The sequence below is a fragment of the Notolepis coatsorum genome, assembly GCF_963971535.1.
Source record: "Notolepis coatsorum genome assembly, chromosome: 17".
Classification (NCBI taxonomy): Eukaryota; Metazoa; Chordata; class Actinopteri; order Aulopiformes; family Paralepididae; genus Notolepis; species Notolepis coatsorum.
In genome coordinates, this window is record NC_140181.1 from 109,652,479 (window position 1) to 109,676,772 (window position 24,294).

The 24,294-nt window shown below is 45.6% G+C and overlaps 2 protein-coding genes across 2 annotated transcripts in view; both read left to right on the top strand.

The window, feature by feature from the left end:
* Nucleotides 1-1,183: 1,183 nt before the first annotated feature.
* On the top strand, nucleotides 1,184-7,539 carry LOC311244222 (ras-related protein Rab-37-like; the record flags this gene model as incomplete). The annotated part of the gene is made up of 4 exons (XM_084333628.1): nucleotides 1,184-1,189; nucleotides 2,280-2,336; nucleotides 2,784-2,860; nucleotides 7,434-7,539. The coding sequence occupies 4 exons, from the start codon at nucleotides 1,184-1,186 to the stop codon at nucleotides 7,537-7,539; spliced, it is 246 nt and encodes an 81-aa protein (XP_084189754.1).
* Nucleotides 7,540-14,485: 6,946 nt separating this feature from the next.
* The window catches only part of LOC311243725 (Na(+)/H(+) exchange regulatory cofactor NHE-RF1-like), a 69,071-nt gene continuing 59,262 nt past the window's right edge, over nucleotides 14,486-24,294 (top strand). Inside the window, exon 1 of the mRNA XM_084333059.1 lies at nucleotides 14,486-15,330. Coding sequence (XP_084189185.1) covers nucleotides 14,824-15,330 — 507 coding nt within the window. The 5' untranslated portion in view covers nucleotides 14,486-14,823. The remainder of the gene's footprint in view (nucleotides 15,331-24,294) is intronic.

Consider the following 24,294-nt stretch of genomic DNA (forward strand, 5'->3'; position numbering starts at 1 on the left):
GTGGGCCAGTGAGCGCCATCTAGTGGGCCGCGGAGGCAGCCTGAACATACTGCCAAAATCAATGCTTACATTTGTGTGTTAGTAGTAGTCGCCGCAATGAACGGTAGAATTTCTGAGAATGTTTCTGGAGGAAAGAGAATAATATTGTTGGCTAGGTGGTATCGGCTATTGATTGCGTGTGTGTGGTTCACACGTTAAACTTCTATTCCTAAAAGAACACTAGCGACAGAGTTGTGTGAGGGTGTACTGTAGATGGTGCATGTTTTCTGCATGAATGATATTTACTATCTAGACCCGGGGAACATGGGAGCCTTTTTATCGGGAGCGGGGAACATAGGACCCGGGGAACATATTGTAGTGTGGCGGCCTCTGCTGCCCTGTTAGGGGGGGCTTCGGTGGAGGACATCTGTGCCTCCTGGTCCTCCCCGGGTCCTTTCATCAGGTTTTACCTCATGGATATGAGTGGGGGTTCTGTCTCCCAGGCGGTTCTGAGGTCTGGGACCTCTCCTGCAATCCCGCCATCAGGTGGGCTAGCAGGAGTGTGTGGGTGTGGACTGCGGGGTGCTGTGTCACACGTGGTCCCGCCTGTACTGTGCGTTCAGGGGGTGCCTGGTTCCCCCTTTTTTCGCACTTTGGTGGAGTTGACTGCCTCCCCCCCCCTTCGTTAGGACGGGCGGGTGGACGGGACTCCCCCTCCTTCCTGGCTGGGGCTTACGGGCCCTCAGGGGGTGCACTTGTCGGGCCCCGCGTCCGCTCTGCCCATTATCTCGATATGGCAGAGTGAGACGCGATAGCCAGTAATGAGATGTAACGCAAAAGGTTATTCTATAACCTAGTTACATGAATACTGGCTGAGCGTCTCGCTCTTAGCGCCCTGAGGTCCCTGGGGGAAGGGTGACCATTTCCGGCGTCATATAGGACGCATGGGAGTGGCGAGGTCACGTGCAAGCGCGTGCATTTGTTTGTTTCTCGTGCACGCTAGGTGCGTGGAGATAAGAGGTTATCTCGATATGGCAGAGCGAGACGCTCAGCCAGTATTCATGTAACTGGGTTATAGGATAACCTTTCGTTTTGCATACATAAAAGCAGTCACGACAACCCGTTCACGTGCACGGCAGACAATAACAGCACTCTCCTGCTCATCTGTATAGGCTGGTAAAGATATGCCTCCTAAAATGTCTAAATGGAAGTACAGGCTACAGGCTTTTCCGGTTTCGATAAAACAATTATAAAAACGTGTGAAGTGCACAATATTTCCTCGTTTAAGCCACTGCTGCAACGGCTTTGCCTGAAGAATTTACTACACGACCGGGACGTTCTAGCTTGTTTGCCGACAGGATTTGGGGGAAAAGTTTGGTCCGTTCGGAGGCAGCTTCCAGGGGAATGAATGAATTATTTTATGAATGAATGAATGAATGAATTATTTTATTTCGAATGTTTACAAATAAATAAGCAAACAAATAATTTTTTCGAACATTTTCACAAATAAACAAACGAAAAGGATAGGTTTGAAGCCGAAGGCTTATAGAGCAACCTACCCCTAATTCAAAAAAACAAAAATTCAAAAAAGTTAGTTTTCAAAATATAACAAACAAAAAAATAAATCAACAATCAAAAATCAACAAAAAACGATCCAGAAAAGAACAAAAAAAGTTAAAGTTTGCAAGATAAAACAAACAAACAAACAAACAAAAAATCAACAATCAACGAAAAAAACGTTCCTGAAAAGAACATAAGCCAACATAGGAAACATCTCAAATTCATCTGCAATACCAGAGTTTCATGGTAGAAAAAAAAAAGAAAAGAAAAAAAGATTGTAGGTTAAATTTTACTATACGATTCTAGAACCCTGTTTTTAAACATCTTTTTAAACTTAAAAATACTCCTGCTGTTTTTTATTTCATCCGGTATATTGTTCCAGAGTTTCACTCCTTTAACCGACACAGATATACTTTTAAGTGGGAAGTACATAGACCGGAAAATTCTACCCCATACACACTTTCGGCCGTAGTTCTTTACCAGGCGTTATCTCACGGAGGAGATAAAACTGGGAACGAGGTTAATCTGTATAATATATATATATATATATATACTATAAATGCTATACTATTTTATTTCATACTTATCTTGTCTAACACAGTCTCTGGAGCGTAACAGTAAGAAGCATTTTGTATAAAAGTATTCTGTACTTCTGTATGACAACTATTAAAGATTAAAGATTATTAAATATATATATATATAATAACAACTCCTCTTGACATTGTGAATGTCTCCGTCAGGCTGACATGGCCAGTGAGCGGGTGGTCAAGAGAGATGAAGGAGAGAAGCTGGCCAGAGTGAGTACCCCCCCCCCCCCCCCCCCCCCCCCCTCTGAGATGTCTCCGTTTGTTGTTTTATTGATATTTGATTTGTTCTATATGTTTGTATGTATATTTGTTATTGTTCTATATTAGAAAACTTGGCATACATATTTGTTTGTATGTCTGATTTTGATTGGTTTAATGTTCTATAATTGTTTGTATATTTTATTGGTGTTTTATTGATATTTGTTTTGTTTTTTATGTTGTTTTATTGATTATTCTTGTTTAATTTGTATATGTTTGTATATCCAGACCCCAGGAAGAATGGTCGCTGCTGAGGCAGTGTGACTATAATGGGGATCTGAAATAAAGAAATAAAGAAATAGATGATACGGTGTGTCACTCTTCTAGATAAGGGCTTCCATTACTCCGGTTATGACTGCTATATTGTCGCTTTCTTCTCCCTATACTGTATATATATAGGAGTATTCGGTTCCCTTCATGGAGACCAGTGCCAAGACGGGGGTCAACGTGGATCTGGCGTTCACCGCAGTAGCCAAGTGGGTTTACGTTCCTCTCTCGTACAATACAGCTGTGGTCTGTCTGTCTGTCTGTCTGTCTGTCTGTCTGTCTGTCTGTCTGTCTGTCTGTCTGTCTGTCTGTCTGTCTGTCTGTCTGTCTGTCTGTCTGTCTGTCTGTCTGTCTGTCTGTCTGTCTGTCTGTCTGTCTGTCTGTCTGTCTGTCTGTCTGTCTGTCTGTCTGTCTGTCTGTCTGTCTGTCTGTCTGTCTGTCTGTCTGTCTGTCTGTCTGTCTGTCTGTCTGTCTGTCTGTCCGTCCGTCTGTCCGTCCGTCTGTCCGTCCGTCTGCCCGTCTGTCTGTCTGTCTGTCTGTCTGTCTGTCTGTCCGTCCGTCTGCCCGTCTGTCTGTCTGTCTGTCTGTCTGTCTGTCTGTCTGTCTGTCTGTCTGTCTGTCCGTCCGTCCGTCCGTCTGTCTGCGATGACCCAGTGGAAATAGTTCCACTCAATGTGCAGTTTCTTGGCACTCTGTAGAAGACATATTTGAAGGCCTTGGATGTCCTGCGAGAAATAGAGTCAGGCAGTGAGTTATTCAGTCAATCTGTTTGAATATAGTATAGTTTAAAAGTGTTTTATAATAAAAAGTGCGGCTACGTGGCGTAGTGGGCAAGGCGCTCGCCACGAATACTGGAGACGCTGGGCTTGCCTGTTCGAGCCCAGCGCTCCACATTGCTTTCAGTTTAGCTGGTCGTTCATACTAATACACATTGGCCATATTAGGGGGTGGGAAACTGATGGGTGGGGATCGGGCGTTGTGGACAGCGACTCCTACAGGTCGGTTGGTGCGCCTGCGCAGTGGAATCAGGAAGTGTCGGGGGCAGCGTGAGCCTCCCACGCGTTACTCCTCGCCACTGAGAGATCGAGCTGCGCAGGTGAAAAGATGCGACTGCTGCTACCTCAAGTACCGGAGGGGACTTGTGCTATGTATGACTTAGTCCACATTGCAGCCGGCTTGTGGGAGGCAAGAAACAGCGTTCGTGACAGGGGAGGGTTGAATTGGATGATACGAAATTGGGATGGGAGAAAATATAGAAAAAATGGGAGAAAAAGTGGATAAAAAAAAAAGTGTTTTATAATAATAATAATAATAATAATAATAATAATAATAATAATAATAATAATAATAATAATAATGATGATGATGATGATGATGATGATGATGATGATGATGATGATGATGATAATTATTATAGTAGGAGTATTAATAGTAGTAGTTTAAAAAAAGATTTATTTGCCAAGGTATGGCGAGAGCCATACCTTGCCATACCAGAACGACGCCCCTGCCCCTCCCACCCACCCAACCCCACCCCACCTACCCACCTCCTCCAATGTACAGTTCCCCCCCCCCCCCCCCCCACCCTGAGCTGTACTGTACTGTACCCATTCTGCAATCTGTTAATAAAGTTTTCAATCAATCAATCAATCAATCAATCAATCAATCAATCAATCAATCAATCACTCAGCCCACAGCTCTGCTCTCTCCGAGCGGCGGTGTAGAATGCAGGGGGAGGGGGCTGTAAGATGAGTCGGCTTGTTGTTTGTCATTCGTCACCAATCCTCGCAGGCGGACGCTGCCTCATCTACATATTTCCCAGCATGCCTCTCCAGTCCTTCAGCGTGGAGCTTGTTGTGGTTGACGGTATATTTATTATACATCTCAGCGCTTCATGGTCTCTGTGTCGAAGCTTCGGCTAGACATACTGTACACTAACATAGGTACGATACAGCATCCTACACACGAGACATTAATATACATCGTCTCTGATAAACCACGGCCGAGAGTGAGCTTTCTGGGAACCACCCCGTTCCGCCCGACGGCTTGAGGGCATCGCTTTCTCGGCCTTTTGGCTCAGATCAAGTGTTCTTCTCCCTGCTGAGGAGAAGAATATGAAAGCCACACTGCGGGCGCAGCGTCGCCACTGCGACTGGCTCCGGGCTCGGCTAGGAAGGTCTTGGGGCGAAGTTGGCACGTGGCTCCGGCCGCGTGCTGTACAGCGCCTCTGGCTGCAATTCGCCGCTTAAGCCCGGTTAACTAGGAGGCCCAGGTGCACTGCTCTGTGAAGACAAACCACCCTTCAGAAGAACACACTCTGAGTGTATATGACGTGTGTTTCTCTGAGTGTGTGATGTGTGTGTTTCTCTGAGTGTGTGGTGTGTGTGTGTTTCTCTGAGTGTGTGGTGTGTGTGTGTTTCTCTGAGTGTGTGATGTGTGTGTTTCTCTGAGTGTGTGATGTGTGTGTTTCTCTGAGTGTGTGGTGTGTGTGTGTTTCTCTGAGTGTGTGATGCGTGTGTTGTGTGTGTTTCTCTGAGTGTGTGATGTGTGTGTTTCTCTGAGTGTGTGATGTGTGTTTCTCTGAGTGTGATGTGTGTTTCTCTGAGTGTGTGATGTGTGTGTTTCTCTGAGTGTGTGATGTGTGTGTTTCTCTGAGTGTGATGGGTGTCTTTCTCTGAGTGTGTGATGTGTGTTTCTCTGAGTGTGTGATGTGTGTGTTTCTCTGAGTGTGTGATGTGTGTTTCTCTGAGTGTGTGATGTGTGTGTTTCTCTCAGTGTGTGATGTGTGTGTTTCTCTGAGTGTGTGATTTGTGTGTTTCTCTGAGTCTGTGATTTGTGTGTTTCTCTGAGTGTGTGATGTGTGTGTTTCTCTGAGTGTGTGATGTGTGTGTTTCTCTGAGTGTGTGACGTGTGTGTTTCTCTGAGTGTGTGATGTTGTGTGTTTCTCTGAGTGTGTGATGTGTGTGTTTCTCTGAGTGTGTGATGTGTGTGTTTCTCTGAGTGTGTGGTGTGTGTGTGTTTCTCTGAGTGTGTGACGTGTGTGTTTCTCTGAGTGTGTGATGTGTGTGTTTCTCTGAGTGTGTGATGTGTGTCTTTCTCTGAGTGTGTGATGTGTGTGTTTCTCTGAGTGTGTGATGTGTGTGTTTCTCTGAGTGTGTGGTGTGTGTGTGTTTCTCTGAGTGTGTGATGTGTGTGTTTCTCTGAGTGTGTGGTGTGTGTGTGTTTCTCTGAGTGTGTGATGTGTGTGTTTCTCTGAGTGTGTGATGTGTGTGTTTCTCTGAGTGTGATGTGTGTGTTTCTCTGAGTGTGTGATGTGTGTGTTTCTCTGAGTGTGTGGTGTGTGTGTTTCTCTGAGTGTGTGATGTGTGTGTTTCTCTGAGTGTGATGTGTGTGTTTCTCTGAGTGTGTGCTGTGTGTGTTTCTCTGAGTGTGTGCTGTGTGTGTTTCTCTCGGGAACGGAGGCAGTCAGTGACTGGATTTGCTCACCTCTTTTTCTCTCAATTTTCAATTCAAATAGGCTTTATTGGCATGAAATATTTTTCTCTCTACCTGTCTTTCTCTCTCTGTCTATATCTCTGTCTGTCTCTCTCTCTGTGTCTGTCTATATCTCTCTCACTCAATTCAAATAGGCTTTATTGGCATGAAATATTAACAATTACATACTTATTGCCAAAGCAAGTTCAACATACAAACAATAACATATATATTAAGCAATAAAATATCATAATATTAGTAATAACAGTAAGGACAATCAACTAGAAACATATTAATTTACAAAATAGTCACTCGATCGGGTAGTCATTTTTCAAGTGTGGCCACTCAGATACATTTACAGAGCTTGTTCTCTTATTTTGTGACAACCGTCTACATATAGATAGATAGAAACTTTATTGCCATTTCAACACTGTTGATTGGGATTTGTCTTGGTGCCACATACAGTACAGACAATGTTAAAAACATACAATATAAAAACAAGAATACAATATAAAAACACAAGAATACAATCCCCACAATAAAGAGTTTTACACAAACAATTAAAAAGAAAAAATGCTACAGTACCTAAAATAAATTGCTCAGTGTTCCAGTTTTAAAGTGCATATTGCCTTAAAGTGCATGTTGGCTGGTGCTAGCCCTAGTGGTGCAAAGTGCCTGAACATTTGTACTTGAGTTCAGCTGACGGACAGCCTCGGGATATGTACTGTTTTTAAAACGGGATGTCCTGCACCTGAGACTTTGGAGTCTTCTGCCAGAGGGAAGGGGGTTAAAGAGGTCGTAAGCAGGGTGAGAAGGGTCCCTGATCACCTTTTCCCCTTTCCGCCGGATTTGTGTGGCATAAATGGAGGCCACAGAGGGGAGCTCACAGCCGATGATTTTTGCAGCTAATGCTGTACACTGACTTTTCTCCCCACACATGTATAGCAGCTTTTGGTGATCAGGGAGATGGATAAACTGTGCATCAATTTGATTTATTTTATCAAAGAAGACTTCTCTTAGATTCTTGTATTTCTCACAGTATAGCAGGAAGTGAGGTTCTGATTTTGTCTATATATATCTCTCTCTCTCTGTCTATATATCTCTGTCTGTCTATATATCTCTCTCTGTCTGTCTATCTCTCTCTCTCTCTGCATTGGTAGGCAGGGACTACAGATGAAAACTAGTTCATTAGCTAATTCTGGCACATTTACATTGATGTGGAAACTGAAGATGTTCATTAATGTGCACTGTCCCTGGGTAAAAATAATAATAAATAAACTTTAAACCTCTCTCTCTCTCTCTGTCCTGCAGGGAACTGAAACACCGGGCGGTCCAGCACCCCAACGCACCCAGGTTCAAGATCCATGAATTCATTGAGGCACAGAAGGAGAAGTCGGGCTGCTGCAGCTATTTCTAAAAGTCCTCCTCCTCTTCCTCCTCCTCCTCCTCCTCTTCCTCCCCCTGACTACTCCACCCCCCCCCCCCCCCCCCCCCCCCCCCCCCCCGCCTCCTCCCCCGCCGTTCGCTCTGGGACTCACTTGGGAGGAATATGCTGTAAACTCTGGGGCGACTTACTGGGAGGAGAAATTATACAGAAACAGTATGACGGACGAACTTCAAGACTCAGCGCTCCCGAAGGCGTGTAGCTTTATGCCAAGCAAGCAGTGCAAAAATTTACCGTAGTGGCGTGCAGTAATGCGCCTTTCATTTTCCGCCGCCCAGCGCCCAGGTCGCGCGGAAATAGGCTGTCTATTGCCATTCTCTTTGACAAACTCTAACCTTAACCAGCTCCTTAACAACGCCTAAACTTAACCGTTCTAACCTTAACCAACTCCGAAACAATGCCTAACCTTAACCTTAACCTTAACCATGCCTAACCTTAACCATAGAAATTATATTGCCATTCTCTTTGACAAACTCTAACCTTAACCAGCTCCTTAACAGCGCCTAAACTTAACCGTTCTAACCTTAACCAACTCCGAAACAATGCCTAACCTTAACCTTAACCTTAACCATGCCTAACCTTAACCGGCGAAAGAATACACGTTAAAAAAAAATCACGTTAAAAAATATTTTCGATGGGATTCGAACTCGCCAGCAAACGAGCCATAGGATCCACAGCCATGTGGCCTTGCCAATTGAGCTATTGCTAGATACTGAATAAGGGGCGGTGACTTATATATATTGAGCTCCGCTCGTGTCGAACCAAGGCGGGATCTCATGCGCATGCGCGGGCACCTCGCGCGAGCACGCCGGCGCACGCACGCACCTGAGCGAGCACGCCGCCGCCGGTGCACGCACGGTAGCATTTGTCTGAAAAGAAGGGCGCTTTACCGCACTGGCGTGCGGTGACGAATGCGGAAGCATTTTTGCACTGCTTGCTTGGCATTAACGAAAACGCCTCCCGAAGGTCCTCCGGCCGGCACTAGCCGTGACGGCCGACCCCCCCCCCCCCCCCCCCCCCCCCCCCCCCATGACGTGATCCAAAGAAGCTGACGCCTGCCTATAACCCCGTCCGTCGGACAGAGAAGCAGTGTATTGTAACGTTCTCCGTTATTGACGACTCGCCGACTCAGGGGGGTTAGTTAGTTAGTTCTCACGTTGTTGTTTATTACAGTCTCTGCTGGGTTACAGGCATGCGTACAAACCTGGGTGCATCTCACCTCTTGTCGTACCCAACAACTGGCTCTCTGAACTTCCCCATACTGCTGTTAACTAACCAGAGAGAGAGAGCATGCTGGATGCCACACACCCTCTTATACCTGTGGCCGAGGCCAGCCCCTGCACTCCAGCCTCTGTCACCCCGCGGATTTTTTTTTTTTATTTATTTTTTTTTATTCCAGTGGGCGATGGCCACTAGAACAATTTTTTGGTACACATCAGGTAACTTAGAGTGAGCAGGAGTTGGAGAGGAAAGAGAAGAGAAAGAAAGAAAGAAAAAAAGGAGAAGGGGAGGTGACAAAAAGAGAGAGGAGAGAAGAAAAAAAAAAAAAAAGACTCAATAATAAAAACAAAGACAAAATAAAACAAAATGAAAATGAAGACCCCAAAACGATAAAAAAAAAAAAAAAAAAAAAGGGACATCACATAGGGGTTTAACATAAGACATAACATAAAACAATAATACAACATAACAGGCTGTCTGTTAACTTATGTCACCCCGCGCGGCTTAAGCGACCAATAGCGTCAGTGCAAGCCAGAGATGGCGGAGTGCTGAGTGACAGCTCGGCTGACCAATGAGCCCCAAACTCAGGGTCGCTACAATATTATACACAACACACTAAGCTCTAACAGAAAAATACGTTTTTTTTTTTTTTTTTTACAGAAGTCAGTGACCCACACACAAACCAGTGAGCTTAGCAGGAACAAAGTTTTACGTATACGACGTACACACCAGGGGCCGTTTTGTCGGAGGCAACTTGAAAGCAGCTCTATACGTGACGACGACCCCAGACTGAGAAGGAAGTCTGCAAGCAGATGTTGCAGCAGCCTCAAGTATAACGCTGTCAACCGCAACCGACCCGCACGGAATCACGCCATGCTGCCACGGAAGCTCTTCAAGGCCAAACACTGTGTCTCGTGGATACAATTTTAGTGCCAAGTGAATGGGCAAACCCCTTTCTGTCTGTCTGTCTGTCTGTCTGTCTGTCTGTCTGTCTGTCTGTCTGTCTGTCTGTCTGTCTGTCTGTCTGTCTGTCTGTCTGTCTGTCTGTCTGTCTGTCTGTCTGCCTGCCTGCCTGTCTGTCTGTCTGTCTGTCTGTCTGTCTGTCTGTCTGTCTGTCTGTCTGTCTGTCTGTCTGTCTGTCTGTCTGTCTGTCTGTCTGTCTGTCTGTCTGTCTGTCTGTCTGTCTGTCTGTCTGTCTGTCTGTCCGTCCGTCCGTCTGTCTGTCTCTCTCTGCCTTGGTGTACTTCTCTTCTTGATAAACTGCAGACAGCTGCTTTCAGATTCAGAGATTCAGAGCAGACAGGAAAGCTCAGGGAAAGTAATCGGTCACGCTGAGTCTGAGAAGCAAAATGTGCTTGTTGGCTAGCAAGGCTACAATTCAATACCCCACGGAAGAATGCGTTCAAGCTTTAAAAAGGACTAATTAGGGATGTCCGATATTATCGGCCTACCGATATTATCGGCCAATATTGGCATTAAAATGTGATATAGGAAAATATCTGTATTTTTTATTTATTTATTTTTTACATTTCTATAACCTTTATTTACCCAGGCAAGCAAGTAAGAACAAATTCTGATTTTATTTATTGTCAAAAGTATGCATAATGTTGTGTTAATTCCACAACAAGAGATATGTAATGTTAATTACCTGAAATTATTCCATTTTTTTTGGGGGGGGGGGGGGGGGGGGGGCCTGCATATATCGGTATCGGTTAATATCGGTATCGGAAATTAAGAGTTGGACAATATCGGTATATCGGTATCGGTAAAAAAGCCAATATCGAGCATCCCTAGGACTAATATAAAAAATTAAACTGATGTGTCTCCACTGAGGAATTGACGAAAACGCAACTGATGAACAGATTAGTTTGACCACCAAACAGAATATGAGCTATAAGGCCTCTTTGTGTTGAGGTTTATTATTACGGGGGTTTTCCATTTCTTCGTCATATAAACGGTGCACTATAATAAAGGTTTCAAAGTGATCCGTTGAAGGTGTTTGACACACGCCGGTTGACCTATTTTGCTCTGAGAACATCTGTTTAGATTTGTTTTTCTTTCTTCGTTTCAGCGTTTTTACTCGTGATATGAGAGTTGCGTTGGCTTGATGATTCTATGAGTGTTATTTTGAAGATTATTTGCATGTTTACAGCATTGCTGCATGGTACTAAATCTGTGTGTAATGCCTCAATACATTATTACGCTTTCATGTTGGCTGCTTCAAGAGTCAAGCCGGGAAAATATATATATATATATATTAATGTTTATAATATATAATTAATTGAGATTTATATATTTGTTACCAAGGCTCAGGGTTTAGTTTTGCTTTGACAATTACAGAAAATGAATATGTTTGTTTTGAGTTCAACTGGCTGCTATATATCTGCACAGAACACATCGAAAACTACACAATACTTTAATGATGTCAGTGCAATTGCTCCATGTTCAGGTTTGATTATGACTTGTATACAACTTGCAATATACCCCACCATTACATACAGTTTGGCAATAGTAGAAGAACAACAATTCTTGATTTGCACTGTTTGATAGTTATGAGAATAATTAAACCCGCTCTTATGTGTCTGGGCTCTACAGAAACAGTTTAGTTTATTAATCTAGACACAAATTGACTGTAGAGATTGAGGCTATTTGGATCTTGTATACATATACATTTTCATTTCTTGTTAGAAAACCGTTGCCAAATGTTTTGTTTGATGAAATGTACGCTGCTTTAAAGTAAACTATTTTTCAAACTCACTTCCCTTTCGATTTACCTCTCTATTCAAATGTCCCCTATGGAAAGAATCACATCACTCTCTCTCTCTCTCTCGCCCTCTGTGTGTGTGTGTGTGTGTGTGTGTGCGTGTGTGTGTGTGTGTGTGTGTGTGTGTGTGTGTGTGTGTGTGTGTGTCGTGTGTGTGTGTGTGTGTGTGTGCGTGCGTGCGTGTGTGTGCGTGTGTGTGTGTGTGTGTGTGTGTGTGTGTGTGTGTGTGTGTGTGTGTGAGAGAGAGACAACCACCAGAGGGCGATATCATATCAAGCATCTGTGTTTTGACACGCCACAGGGACACGTATAGGTTCATGTAGTGATGATAGCAAAGTGGACATTGGGCCCAGCATACAGCTAATTTAGATAGATCCACTGCTTTGTGTTTGATGCCTTGTTTGAAGCTCATTGGCCTTTGGATGCGGATAGATTAGATATTTGACTCACAAGTGACTAGCAGTACTGACTATCTGTATGTCATGTATGTCATGTATGTTATGATGAATTGAAAATGGGGGACCCTGATGTAAACAAGACGAAAGTCTTTCTCTGGTCTGCATCCCCTTAACAATTGTGTGTATTGAGCTGTACTGTATTGTACCCATTCTGCAATCTGTTAATAACGTTTTCAATCAATCAATCAATCAAGTGCAGTTGTAAAAAAGCAACAACAACAACAACAACAACTAAATTAGATCATATCATATAGTATTCTAATAGTGTAAACACGGCCCACTATGCCACAATTTGCTCCAGGCTAGTCATTGGCCCCTTGTACTACAGCATTTTTGCTAAATGACATTGCTAATTAGTCACTTGTTCGTTTCTCAAGGCACTTTCCAAATAGGTCTCTTGAGCAATCGTAGATTGTGGATGGAAGGGTTGGGTCCACTTACTTTGAAATGTAGTCAATTAGTGAATACGAATAGCAAAATCATTTTTGTAATTAGTAACGTAATCCCTTGGATTATAAAACAAGTAATTATCTGAATACTTTTGGATTACTTCAAAATCAGCGGCTGGGTGGCGCAGCAGAGATTGCGCTCGTCACCAATGCAAGAGACTCCGGTCTCGAATCCGGGTGTCAGCGTTGCCTCCGGCTTGGGCCGGCCGTCATACTAACTCAATTGGCAGAGTTAGCGGGTGGAAGTCGATGGGTGGGGATTTGGACGTTGTGGACAGCGACTCCTACAGGTCGGTTGGGGGACGCCTGCACAGCAGAGACAGGAAGTGGCGGGGGTAGCGTGAGCCTCCCACGCGTTACTCCTCGCCAATGAGAGTCCGCGCTGGCAGGTGAAAAGATGCGACAGGCTGCCTCCTCGTGTACCGGAGGGGACACGTGATGCAAGGCTTCTATCCTCCCTACAACCAACCAGTGGGGGGTATAGTCGAGCAACGTTCAAGACAGGGGAGGGGAGAATTGGAAATATGAAATTGGGATGGGAGAAAAAATAGAAAATAAGGAGAAAAAGTGGATAAAAAAAAAGGATTACTTCAAAATCAAATATTGCATATTGTACAAAAAAAACATGTTTAGAGCTTTTGGGTGTGTGTGAGATTATGCGCAAAATAGCAATCTTCATAATAAATTGCATTGTTATGGTGAAGTTGAACTCTTATTGATTTAAATTTGTGAGTAATTCATTTTCGGTGGATTCAAATTCAGTTCGGAATTCAGAAACTGCATTGAGGGGGTCTGGGTTAAGAAATAGGAAAATTGCCATGTTTTAAAGACGTAATCAAAAACACAATCAAGCTTCCTTGACAATGATGTAGCGATAGTTTTTGTTTTATTTGTCACAAATATAAGGTACATGTACACTACAGTGAACTGCTTGGTTCTGTATGAACCCCCAGCTGGGATTGTGCTTCATACAGTAAAAAGTAAAAAGAATAAAGATCATCAAACATTATCTAAAATATACAACTAAAGTACCCCACCCCACCTAGCCCCCCCCCCCCCCCCCCCCTCCACCCCACCTACCCAACCTCCTCCAATGTACAGTTTCTTCGTCAAATGTATAGACTCTCTTTTATGGACTCTTTTTGTATCAAAAACAGTACTGTATTTGCAAATCTGGTATGTCATAAATGTATAGATGTAGCAGTACTGTCTATCTGTATGTCGTGTATGTCATATCATATGTTATGATGAATTGAAAATGGGGGACCCTGATGTAAACAAGACGAAAGTCTTTCTCAGGTCTGCATCCCCTTAACAATTGTGTGTATTGAGCCGTACTGTATTGTACCCATTCTGCAATCTGTTAATAAAGTTTTCAATCAATCAATCAATCAGTACAAAATGCAACCAAAATGTAAAAAGGGGTATAATAATAATAATCGAATTGCGCTTTTTTTTTTTAATATGTAATCTGGGTTGATTATAGTTGCTTGTTTTTCGTAATCCTGATAATTACTTGTAAATTACTACCCAACCCCTTACCCCGGGAAGAGATAGGCTGGTTTAACTCTTTCACTGCTGCACTAAAAAAAAACGGTTAACCCTTTCACTTCGGCCACTACCAAAAACGGTTAACCCTTTCACTGCCACACGCGACAGCCGGTGGTTAACCCTTTCACCGCCACACTACCAAAAGCGGTTAACCCTTTCACTGTGTGTGACAAATACACAGACGGTGAACCCTTTCACTGCCACACGACAGAAGGTTAACCCGGCTTTCACTGCGGTGATACACACAGAAGGTTAACCCTTTCACTGCCACACACGACAGAAGGTTAACCCTTTACCGACCGTCGGTTGTGTGTGATAGTAAAGGGTTAACCTTCTGTCGTGTCACGGTGGCAGTGAAAGGGTTTAAGAGAGAGACCAGCCTAGAGCAGTCACCGCCAGCGTCACTCTCTAAACACCCGGGCGCGCCGGTAGAGGCTGCTTGCTTCCTCTGCAGTGAGAACAAGAAGAAGTGGAAGGAAGTGATAGAATAGTTAGAGAGAGAAGATTGCAACATAGTTTCGGGGAGGATCATCAGATGATCAGTGAGCGGGCGGTACGACAACAACAAGTGAAAAGCTCCAGATTATTATTATTACCAGCCACGGAAAGTGAATTTGAACAACAGTTAAGTGTAGATCTCTCTACAACAACAACACGCAACCAGCTGCGCGCAACAGGTGCCACTTATATAGCTTTACGCGCGGTTCATAAGTATTGGAAGTGGAACACTGTTTTTTGGATCAATAATCAGTTCGTTTCCGTTAAGTTACAGTAGTAGTAGTAGTTGTTTAGATCAGCGAGACCGAGAGGAAACATGTCGACTCTCCGTCCCAGACTGTGCGTGTTGGAAAAGGGTTCGAACGGCTACGGGTTCCATCTGCACGGGGAGAAGGGCAAGACGGGCCAGTTCATCCGCCTGGTGGAGGCGGACTCGCCGGCCGCGGGCTCCGGGCTGCTCGCCGGGGACCGCCTGGCGTTCGTCAACGGGCAGAGCGTGGAGGGCGAGAGCCACCAGCAGGTGGTGGGCCGGATCAGGGCCACGGACGGGGCTCTGCTGGAGCTGGTGGTGGTGGACGCCGAGACCATCGCTCTCCTGGAGAAACTCGACCTGCAGTGCCGCCGGGAGTACGCCGTGGAAGGCATCCCGCAGCCCGGCTCCGGCGGGGAGTGCGACCACCACGGCGGGGACGACGCGCGGAGCACCAACGGCGACCCCTCCAGAGAGGCCACCCCTACCCCCGCCGCCGTGCCCACACCCACCCCCTCGGAGAACGGAGATGTGCCCGCGGAGAGCCGGAGTGTGAGCTCCAACAACAACAAGGTAAACAACGGAACACAAGACACAGTAGATGATGATGATGAATGATGAATTGAAAATGGGGGACCCTGATGTAAACAAGGCGAAAGTCTTTCTCTGGTCTGCATCCCCTTAACAATTGTGTGTATTGAGCCGTACTGTATTGTACCCATTCTGCAATCTGTTAAATAAAGTTTTCAATCAATCAATACTATGAATTGAAAATCGGGGACACTGATGATGTAAACGAGACAAACGTCTTTCTCTGGTCTGCATCCCCATAAATACCCTTTCACTGCCACACAACAGCAGGTTAACCATTGCACTGCCACACGACAGCAGGTTAACCCTTTCACTGCCACACGACAGAAGGTTAACCCTCGACCGTCGGTTGTGTGATAGTAAAGGGTTAGCCTTTTGTAGTGTGTCAGTGAAAGGGTTACCCGGCTGTCGTGTGTTGCAGTGAAATGGTTAACCGGCTGTCGTGCTGTGGCAGTGAAAGGGTTAACCGGCTGTCGTGTGTTGCAGTGAAAGGGTTAACCTTCTGTGTCGTGCTGTGGCAGTGAAAGGGTTAACCTTCTGTGTCATGCTGTGGCAGTGAAAGGGTTAACCGGCTGTCGTGTCGTGGCAGTGAAAGGGTTAACCGGCTGTCGTGTCGTGGCAGTAAAAGGGTTAACCTGCTGTCGTGCTGTGTCAGTGAAAGGGTTAACCTTCTGTGTGTATTGTCACAGTGAAAGGGTTAACCGTTTTGGTAGTGCTGCGGTGAAAGGGTTAACAATTGTGTGTATTATATAGCCGCACTGTATTGTCGTTGTACCCATTCTGCAATCTGTTAAATAAAGTTTTCATTCATTCATTCACACCTTAGATTTCCTGTCAGGATGGGAGACGGCAGAGTGTGTACAGTAGGATGTACAGTAGGATGTACAGTAGGATGTACCGTAGGATGTACAGTAGGCTAAACCCAGTGGGATATTTAGCCCCAAAAGTGGGATTTAAAGTGTCCGACTTTCTAGTGCAGCTGTGTGTCTTGATGCATGTAATTTAAGTTTAAACACTTTGATGAACAGTTACTCAGCTGAAAGAGTTTTTTTTTTATCCACTTTTTCTCCCATTTTCTATATTTTTCTCCCATCCCAATTTCGTATCATCCAATTCAACCCTCCCCTGTCACGGACGCTGTTTCTTGCCTCCCACAAGCCGGCTGCAATGTGGACTAAGTCATACATAGCACGAGTCCCCTCCGGTACTTGAGGTAACAGCAGTCTCATCTTTTCACCTGCGCTGCGCGATCTTTCAGCGTCGAGGAGTAACGCGTGGGAGGCTCACGCTGCCCCCGACACTTCCTGATTCTACTGCGCAGGCGCACCAACCGACCTGTAGGAGTCGCTGTCCACAACGCCCGATCCCCACCCATCAGTTTCCCACCCCCTAATACGGCCAATGTGTATTAGTACGGACGACCAGCTAAACTGAAAGCAATGTGGAGCGCTGGGCTCGAACAGGCAAGCCCAGCGTCTCCGTCATTCGTGGCGAGCGCCTTGCCCACTACGCCACGTAGCCGCCCACTCATCTGAAAGAGTTGTTGTGCCCGTCCTGCTGACTTGTCCTACACAGAACTTGTAAGCCGCTTCGGATAAAAGCGTCCGCTAAATGTAAATATTATGATGATGACAAAAGATATAAAAGAAAAACCAAAAAACAATGTATTGCTTTCTGCTTTGAGAGCCAGACTATATAGGCTTCTTACACACTGGTGGTGTTGTCGGTCCAAACAGAAGCACGCTGACTTCTTTATCCCATCTGATCTGAAACCAACCAGCTGTGCCCTTCTTCTTAGCGCAGCTGGAAAGGTCATGTGAAAAGAGATCCCCAATTAATTGCCCCGTCAGCAGCGAGAAGAGAAAAGGCTATATCTGCTACGAAGACCCGAGAAGTGACACAGACAGACACACACACAGCCCTGGCGGAATGCTGCTGCAGAGGCCTTCAGGGCCTGTTCTCCAGTTCCACAGGGCCTTTGTGCTATCAAGGTTTTTGCCCAGATTTCCCAACCCCCCCCCCCCCCCCCCCCACACACACTATGTTCCGCGTTCAGGTTTCTCTCGTCAGACCGGGTGCTTGCTTAGGATGTATTGTGTCAAAAGGAACACGCCAACACTTTGGGAAATTAGCTTATCGTCTTCTCCAGAGAGAGAGAGAGACAAGAAGATAGAGACCAGTCTGTGCGTTCAGTATAGAAAGCTATCTGGCTGCACGTTAGCCTAGCTTAGCACAATGAATGGAAGCGGACAGTGACGGGTATATAGCCTAGGGCCCTAGGCATTGTCCAACTAACACCTTTTTCCCGAAGGCTAACCGGCCGTGTCCGCTTCCATTCATTGTGCTAAGCTAGGCTAACGTGCACAGCCAGATAGCTTTCTATACTGAACGCACAGACTGGTCTCTCTATCTTCTTGTCTCTCTCTCTCTGGAGAAGACGATAAGCTAATTTCCCAAAGTGTTGGCGTGTTCCTTTAACACATCTGTCACTCCGTCCTTTGCCTCGTTGGTTATTTATCCCTACCCCCCCCCCCCCCACTATGTTCCACGTTCAGGTTTGTCTCGTCAGACCAGGTGCTGCTTGGGATGTATCGTGTCGAGCTTACGGAACATGTCATCTCATGTACCCTACCCCCGCTATTGTCTGTTAGGATTTTTTCTGTTCAGTTGTCATCGTGACGTGAGACGAAAATACCACCTTGTCAGTCGCCACCATTTAGGACTCTGTGCTGCACGCCTCACACACCACCTGGTCTGGCTTTCTAAGGAAGGGTGCCTTTTGATGAGATTCAGGGTCCTGTGGGATGCAGAGGAGTGCCCGCTGTGCCCGCTGTAACTCTGTGTCTCTGTGACTCTGTCTCTCTGTGTCTCTGTGTTTCTCTGTGACTCTGTGTCTGTCTCTCTCTGTCTCTCTGTGTCTCTCTGTGCCTGCTGTGTCTCTGTGTCTCTGTGTCTCTCTGTGACTCTGTGTCTCTCTGTGTCTCTGTGACTCTGTGTGTCTCTGTCTCTCTGTGTCTCTGTGTCTCTCTGTGTCTCCCTGTCTCTCTGTGTCTCTCTGTGTCTCCCTGTCTCTCTGTGTCTCTCTGTGACTCTGTCTCTCTGTGTCTCTCTGTGACTCTGTCTCTCTGTGTCTCTCTGTGTCTCTGTGACTCTGTGTCTCTGTGACTCTGTGACTCTCTGTGTCTCTCTGTGACTCTGTCTCTCTGTGTCTCTCTGTGTCTCTGTGACTCTGTGACTCTCTGTGTCTCTCTGTGACTCTGTGTCTCTGTGACTCTCTGTGACTCTGTGACTCTCTGTGTCTCTCTGTGTCTCTGTGTCTATGTGTCTCTGTGTCTCTGTGTCTCTGTGACTCTCTGTGTCTCTGTGACTCTCTGTGTCTCTGTGACTCTGTGTCTCTGTGTCTCTGTGTCTCTGTGACTCTCTGTGTCTCTGTGACTCTCTGTGTCTCTGTGACTCTCTGTGACTCTGTGACTCTGTGTCTCTCTGTGACTCTGTCTCTGTGACTCTCTGTGACTCTGTCTCTGTGACTCTCTGTGACTCTGTCTCTGTGACTCTCTGTGACTCTGTGTCTCTGTGACTCCCTGTGTCTCTGTGACTCTCTGTGTCTCTGTGACTCTGTGTCTCTGTGACTCTCTGTGACTCTGTGACTCTGTGTCTCTCTGTGACTCTGTCTCTGTGACTCTCTGTGACTCTGTCTCTGTGACTCTCTGTGACTCTGTCTCTGTGACTCTCTGTGACTCTCTGTGACTCTCTGTGACTCTCTGTGACTCTGTCTCTGTGACTCTCTGTGACTCTGTGACTCTGTGTGACTCTGTGACTCTGTGTGACTCTGTGTCTCTGTGTCTCTGTGACTCTGTGACTCTGTGACTCTGTCTCTGTGTCTCTCTGTGACTCTGTCTCTGTGACTCTGTGACTCTGTCTCTGTGTCTCTCTGTGACTCTGTCTCTGTGACTCTGTGACTCTGTCTCTGTGACTCTCTGTGACTCTGTCTCTGTGACTCTCTGTGACTCTGTCTCTGTGACTCTCTGTGACTCTGTGTCTCTGTGACTCTCTGTGACTCTGTGACTCTCTGTGTCTCTGTGACTCTGTGTGACTCTGTGACTCTGTGTGACTCTGTGTCTCTGTGTCTCTGTGACTCTGTGACTCTGTGACTCTGTCTCTGTCTCTCTGTGTCTCTCTCCCTGTCTCTCTGTGTCTCTCTGTCTCTGTCTCTCTGTGTCTCTCTCTCTGTGTCTCTCTGTGTCTCTGTCTCTCTCTCTCCCTGTCTCTCTGTGTCTCTCTCTCTCTGTGTCTCTCTCTCTGTGTCTCTCTCTGTGTCTCTGTCTCTCTCTCTCCCTGTCTCTCTGTGTCTCTCTCTCTCTGTGTCTCTCTCTCTGTGTCTCTCTCTGTGTCTCTGTCTCTCTCTCTCCCTGTCTCTCTGTGTCTCTGTCTCTGTGTCTCTCTCTCCCTGTCTCTCTGTGCCTCTGTGTATTGACGGTATTATTCACACACAATGGCACAGTGACCTTATGGCTATCGAAGCGACACACACACACACACGGGTATGGCTTGGAACAGCAGCATGGACGTCAGGTCGGACCTCTCTTTCCAGTCATTAGTAGAAGGAGGATGGCTGTTCAAGCTGTTTTCTTATCTGTTACGGCGCCTGGCTGTGGTCATGTGATTTATAGGCCGTTAGGCTGCGGTTGTTTCAACTCTTAAACCTCTGGACTCTATCTGTCACTCTGCCCTCAAGGTTTATCACCAGTGACGGATACGATACACGCCACGCCACCACACTGTGTCCTTTTATGAAAAGGTCGGATGGCCTTTTCTGGTTGAAAGGCGTAACTATCATTGGTATTGTGTGTTTGTTTTTAAAGCCCTTATTGGTAAACTTCCCTCTTCTTAAATCACTTTCCTCTTAAATCACAACACTGATGATGGGAATGGAATCTTGGAACCTATTCGACACGTTCAAATGACCGGTTGGTTCTCAGGGTTCCTCCAGTTGGCTCTGAACTAGGAAAAACAGCTTTTTCCCTTTTCGACGCTTCCAAAACCCGTAACGCCCTCCGACTGACTCTGAAGCAGACTGTTCTTCCTTCTCTTGCTGCAAATAATAAAAGTCTGACCACTGTAAATGGTAAATGGCTGCTTTTATCCAAAGCACTTTACAATTTGTTCCTCACATTTGACCCATCCACTCACTACATTCACTCACCGACGGCGGAGGCGACCATGCCAAGGTGCCGACCTGCTCATCGGGAGCAGCTAGGGGTTGTCTTGCTCAAGGACACTTCGACACGCTGCCCGGCCCGGGAGGAGCGGGAATCGACCCGGGAACCTCCGGATTACCAGACGACCCGCTCGACTACCTCCCGAGCCACTGTTCCCCCCCCCCCAACCAACCGACTTGTAGTAGCCGATCTTTCTTTTATTGTTTATTCTTATTTATTGGGCCAATATGTATGAAATTGCTGATGAACCGTGTCTTGTTTTGTAAGCTTGTCGTCGCTGTAAATGAGGGTCATCACCTCGGTGTCTTATTACGAGTTGAAATGAAGGTTTGAAATTAAATTAAATCTCACAATGCAGGGTGTAAAATGCGACTAGACTGGCGTGACGGTGTACTTCTCAGCCCTGGCTAGTGCAAAATTGTCCCCACAAGTCAGAATTTGAATGGACTCCAAAAAATGTTTAGCCCGGTGGATTAGTGCACCGTGTGACGGTGACCCTCGCGTAACTCTTGTCGAGTCCCACAGAGAACTTGTAATTAGAATTCCACTTGTCCATGTTTACCTACTGCAGGCAGGGGGTAGGCCTCACCAAGAGACATGCACGCTGTGGGGGGTACATACTCCTGCCCCCCCTGGTTCTGGCTCTACCACTGGAGTTGGTCCCCCGGTTTTGACTCCAGGCGTGTGAATGAATGAATGAATGAAAACTTTATTTAACAGATTGCAGAATGGGTACAATACAGTACGGCTCAATACACACAATTGTTAAGGGGATGCAGACCTGAGAAAGACGTTTGTCTTGTTTCCATCAGGGTCCCCCATTTTCAATTCATATAGACATTTATGACATACACAACATACATGACATTTATGGCATAGGGACATATAGGTATTTAGTACCGATACATTTGTGACATAAACGGTATTCAAATATACAGTACTGTTACCCCTAGATCCTGACAGAGTATATACATATGATGGGGAGGGGACTGTACATTAGGAGGGGGTGGGTGGGTGGGAGGGAAATATACATACGGCGGGGAGGGGACTGTCTATTAGGAGGTGGTGGGAGGTGGTGTTACAGTGGTGCCGTGACCTAGACGGGTCCCCCCCCCCCCCCGTGTCAGGGAGTTTGAAATGGGTTGAGTGTATAATAGGACAGTAGCCCTGTCTGGAGCCTAATTAGTAAGCCTACTAGTTCTCTTGGCAGGGTTCGGGTGGGGGGGCTTTTTCCCTTTTGATGACTATTGAATGTTTGGGGGCAGGGGGCGACAGTGGCTCAGGAGATAGAGCGGTCGTCTGGTAATCGGGAGGTTCCCGTTGCGATTTCCCCCGGGTAGAATGTCGAAGTGTCCTTGAGCAAGACACTTATTAAAAACCCCTAACTGCTCCCGATGAGCAGGTTGGCACCTTGCATGGTCGCCTCCGCCGTCGGTGTGTGAGTGAACGGGTCAAATGTGAGGCGCAAATTGTAAAGCGCTTTGGATAAAAGCTGCTCTATAAATGCAGCCGTTTACCATCTTTGGCTTCCCAATGCGGGAGACACAGGTTTGAATCCAGTCACGACACACTACCTCATCCGTACCCAGTACACGGAGACACTGGGTAAAGCAGGTTCCTGGGTAGAGCCAAGCTTCTGCAAGGGGCCTAGTGCCACATTAGGATGCCGGTGAGGAAATGTTGTTAAAGGAACAACACAGCAACATTTGGGGGAAATTAGCGTATCGTCTTCTCCAGAGAGAGAGACAAGAAGATAGAGACCAGTTTCCTCTCTGTGCGTTCAGTAGAAGGCTATCTGGCTGCACGTTAGCCTAGCTTAGCACAATGAATGGAAGCGGACAGTGACGGGTAGCCTAGGCATTGTCCAACTAACACCTCTCCCGAAGGCTAACAGGCCATGTCCGCTTCCATTCATTGTGCTAAGCTAGGCTAACGTGGAGCCAGATAGCTTTCTATACTGAACGCACAGAGAGGAAACTGGCATCTATCTTCTTGTCTGTCTCTGGAGAAGACGGCAGGCTAATTTCCCCCAAATGTTACCGTGTTCCTTTAACACATCCGTCACTCCGTCCTTTGCCTCGTTGTATTCGTCCCGTCATCCGTCCTGTGTCTTTCTTCAACGGACGAGACTCTCTGGGGTTACGGAATCATATCTACAGGGTCATTCAGGGCGTGAGTGTGCAAGGGTCACGGAGATACTAAAACAATTATATGTACGCCTATGGGAACTATGTAATTGTGCAATGTCTCTGGGCCCTGATTTACAGTGCACACATTGCATAACAACGGCAGTGGAACACTGGAAAATAAGCCTGGTAGTGTTTTCCTGTGCTGAGCTCCGAGGTGGGATTTTGCACTCGCCCCCCCTCTTTTTACGATGAGTTATGATGCAATCGGACTCTTTTCAATTGAGAGGCTTCTGACATAACTTTCACTCTAGAGTCTAGGGCTGACCTTCACATTTCTTTTTGGAATTTGAAGCTTCGGGGCCGAGATTCTATTTTAATTTGAAGCTTCGCCTCCGAGATATATATATATAAAAAAAAATTATGAATAGATTTGTTTGTTCACTTTGTTCAACTTTGTCAGTGCTGTAAAGTTTAAACCTTTTTTAAATCTTAGACAAACTAAACACTTTGCTTTCCTGAAATATTGTAAGCCGTCATTTGAGGCTTTATAAAAGCAGCACAATGAACACAAATCTGTCGTTGCCGAGTCCGACCTCGTCTTGAATAACAAACAGCATTGCTTGTTGTAGTTAACAAAGAGAGGCAATGTATTTATTAACTTTTGTACTGTCTTTTGAATTTTTCTGGGTGGGGCGGGAGGGAGGGATATTCAGTAAGGAAAAAAACAAAGAACACATGACATCTGTATGCAAGATATAAATTTAAATGTAATCTTTGAATAGAAAACGTTTTTAAAAAATAAGAGGCAGAGTTGATTTTGCAAAAAAGAAATTAAACAAAAAATAAATTTATTTTTATTTTTAATATATTCAAATTTTATTTTCATATTCGAATCCCATGCCCATCGAACAAAGCTTCGAGGTATTTAAGACAGCCCTACTAGAGTCCTAATCGTTTAACTTCATTTTGTACTTCATTTTGTACTTTAGTTTTGTATAGTGTTTGGACTTTATTATTCTTTTTACTTGTTTACTGTATGAACCACATTCTCAGGGGGGGCTCACACAGAACCAAGCATTTCACTGTAATGTACACGTACTTTATACGTGACAAATAAAACAGACCCTGAACTTGAAACACTTGAACACGCCAACATTATAGGAAACGCGCTTACCGTCTTCTCCAAAGTCAGGCAAGAAGATGGATGGCAATTTCCTCTCTGTGCGTTCGGTAGTAAAGCTATCCGGTTGCAAGCTATAGCCTAGCTTAGCACAAATGAAGGGAAGCGGATACAGACCACTAGCCTAGCTTAAAACTCTCTGGGAGAGGTGTTTTTGGCAAACAACTAGGCTAACATCTCTTCCATGTTAGTTTTCAATTAAAAGCAAATGTGTTTGCAAAACATGTCACCCGCCGCTAGGTCATTTGCTTAGATTCGGATCATGCTGCTTGGTAGAAAGGCCTAAATCTCTGTGCAGGAGAGGTCGCAGAAAGGTCAAATGCTGTTTCAACGTCGTGTGCACAAACTAGGGATGCTATTGGTGACCATATCGGTATCGGCTGATGATAATGATTTTCTTTCATATATCGGTATTTGT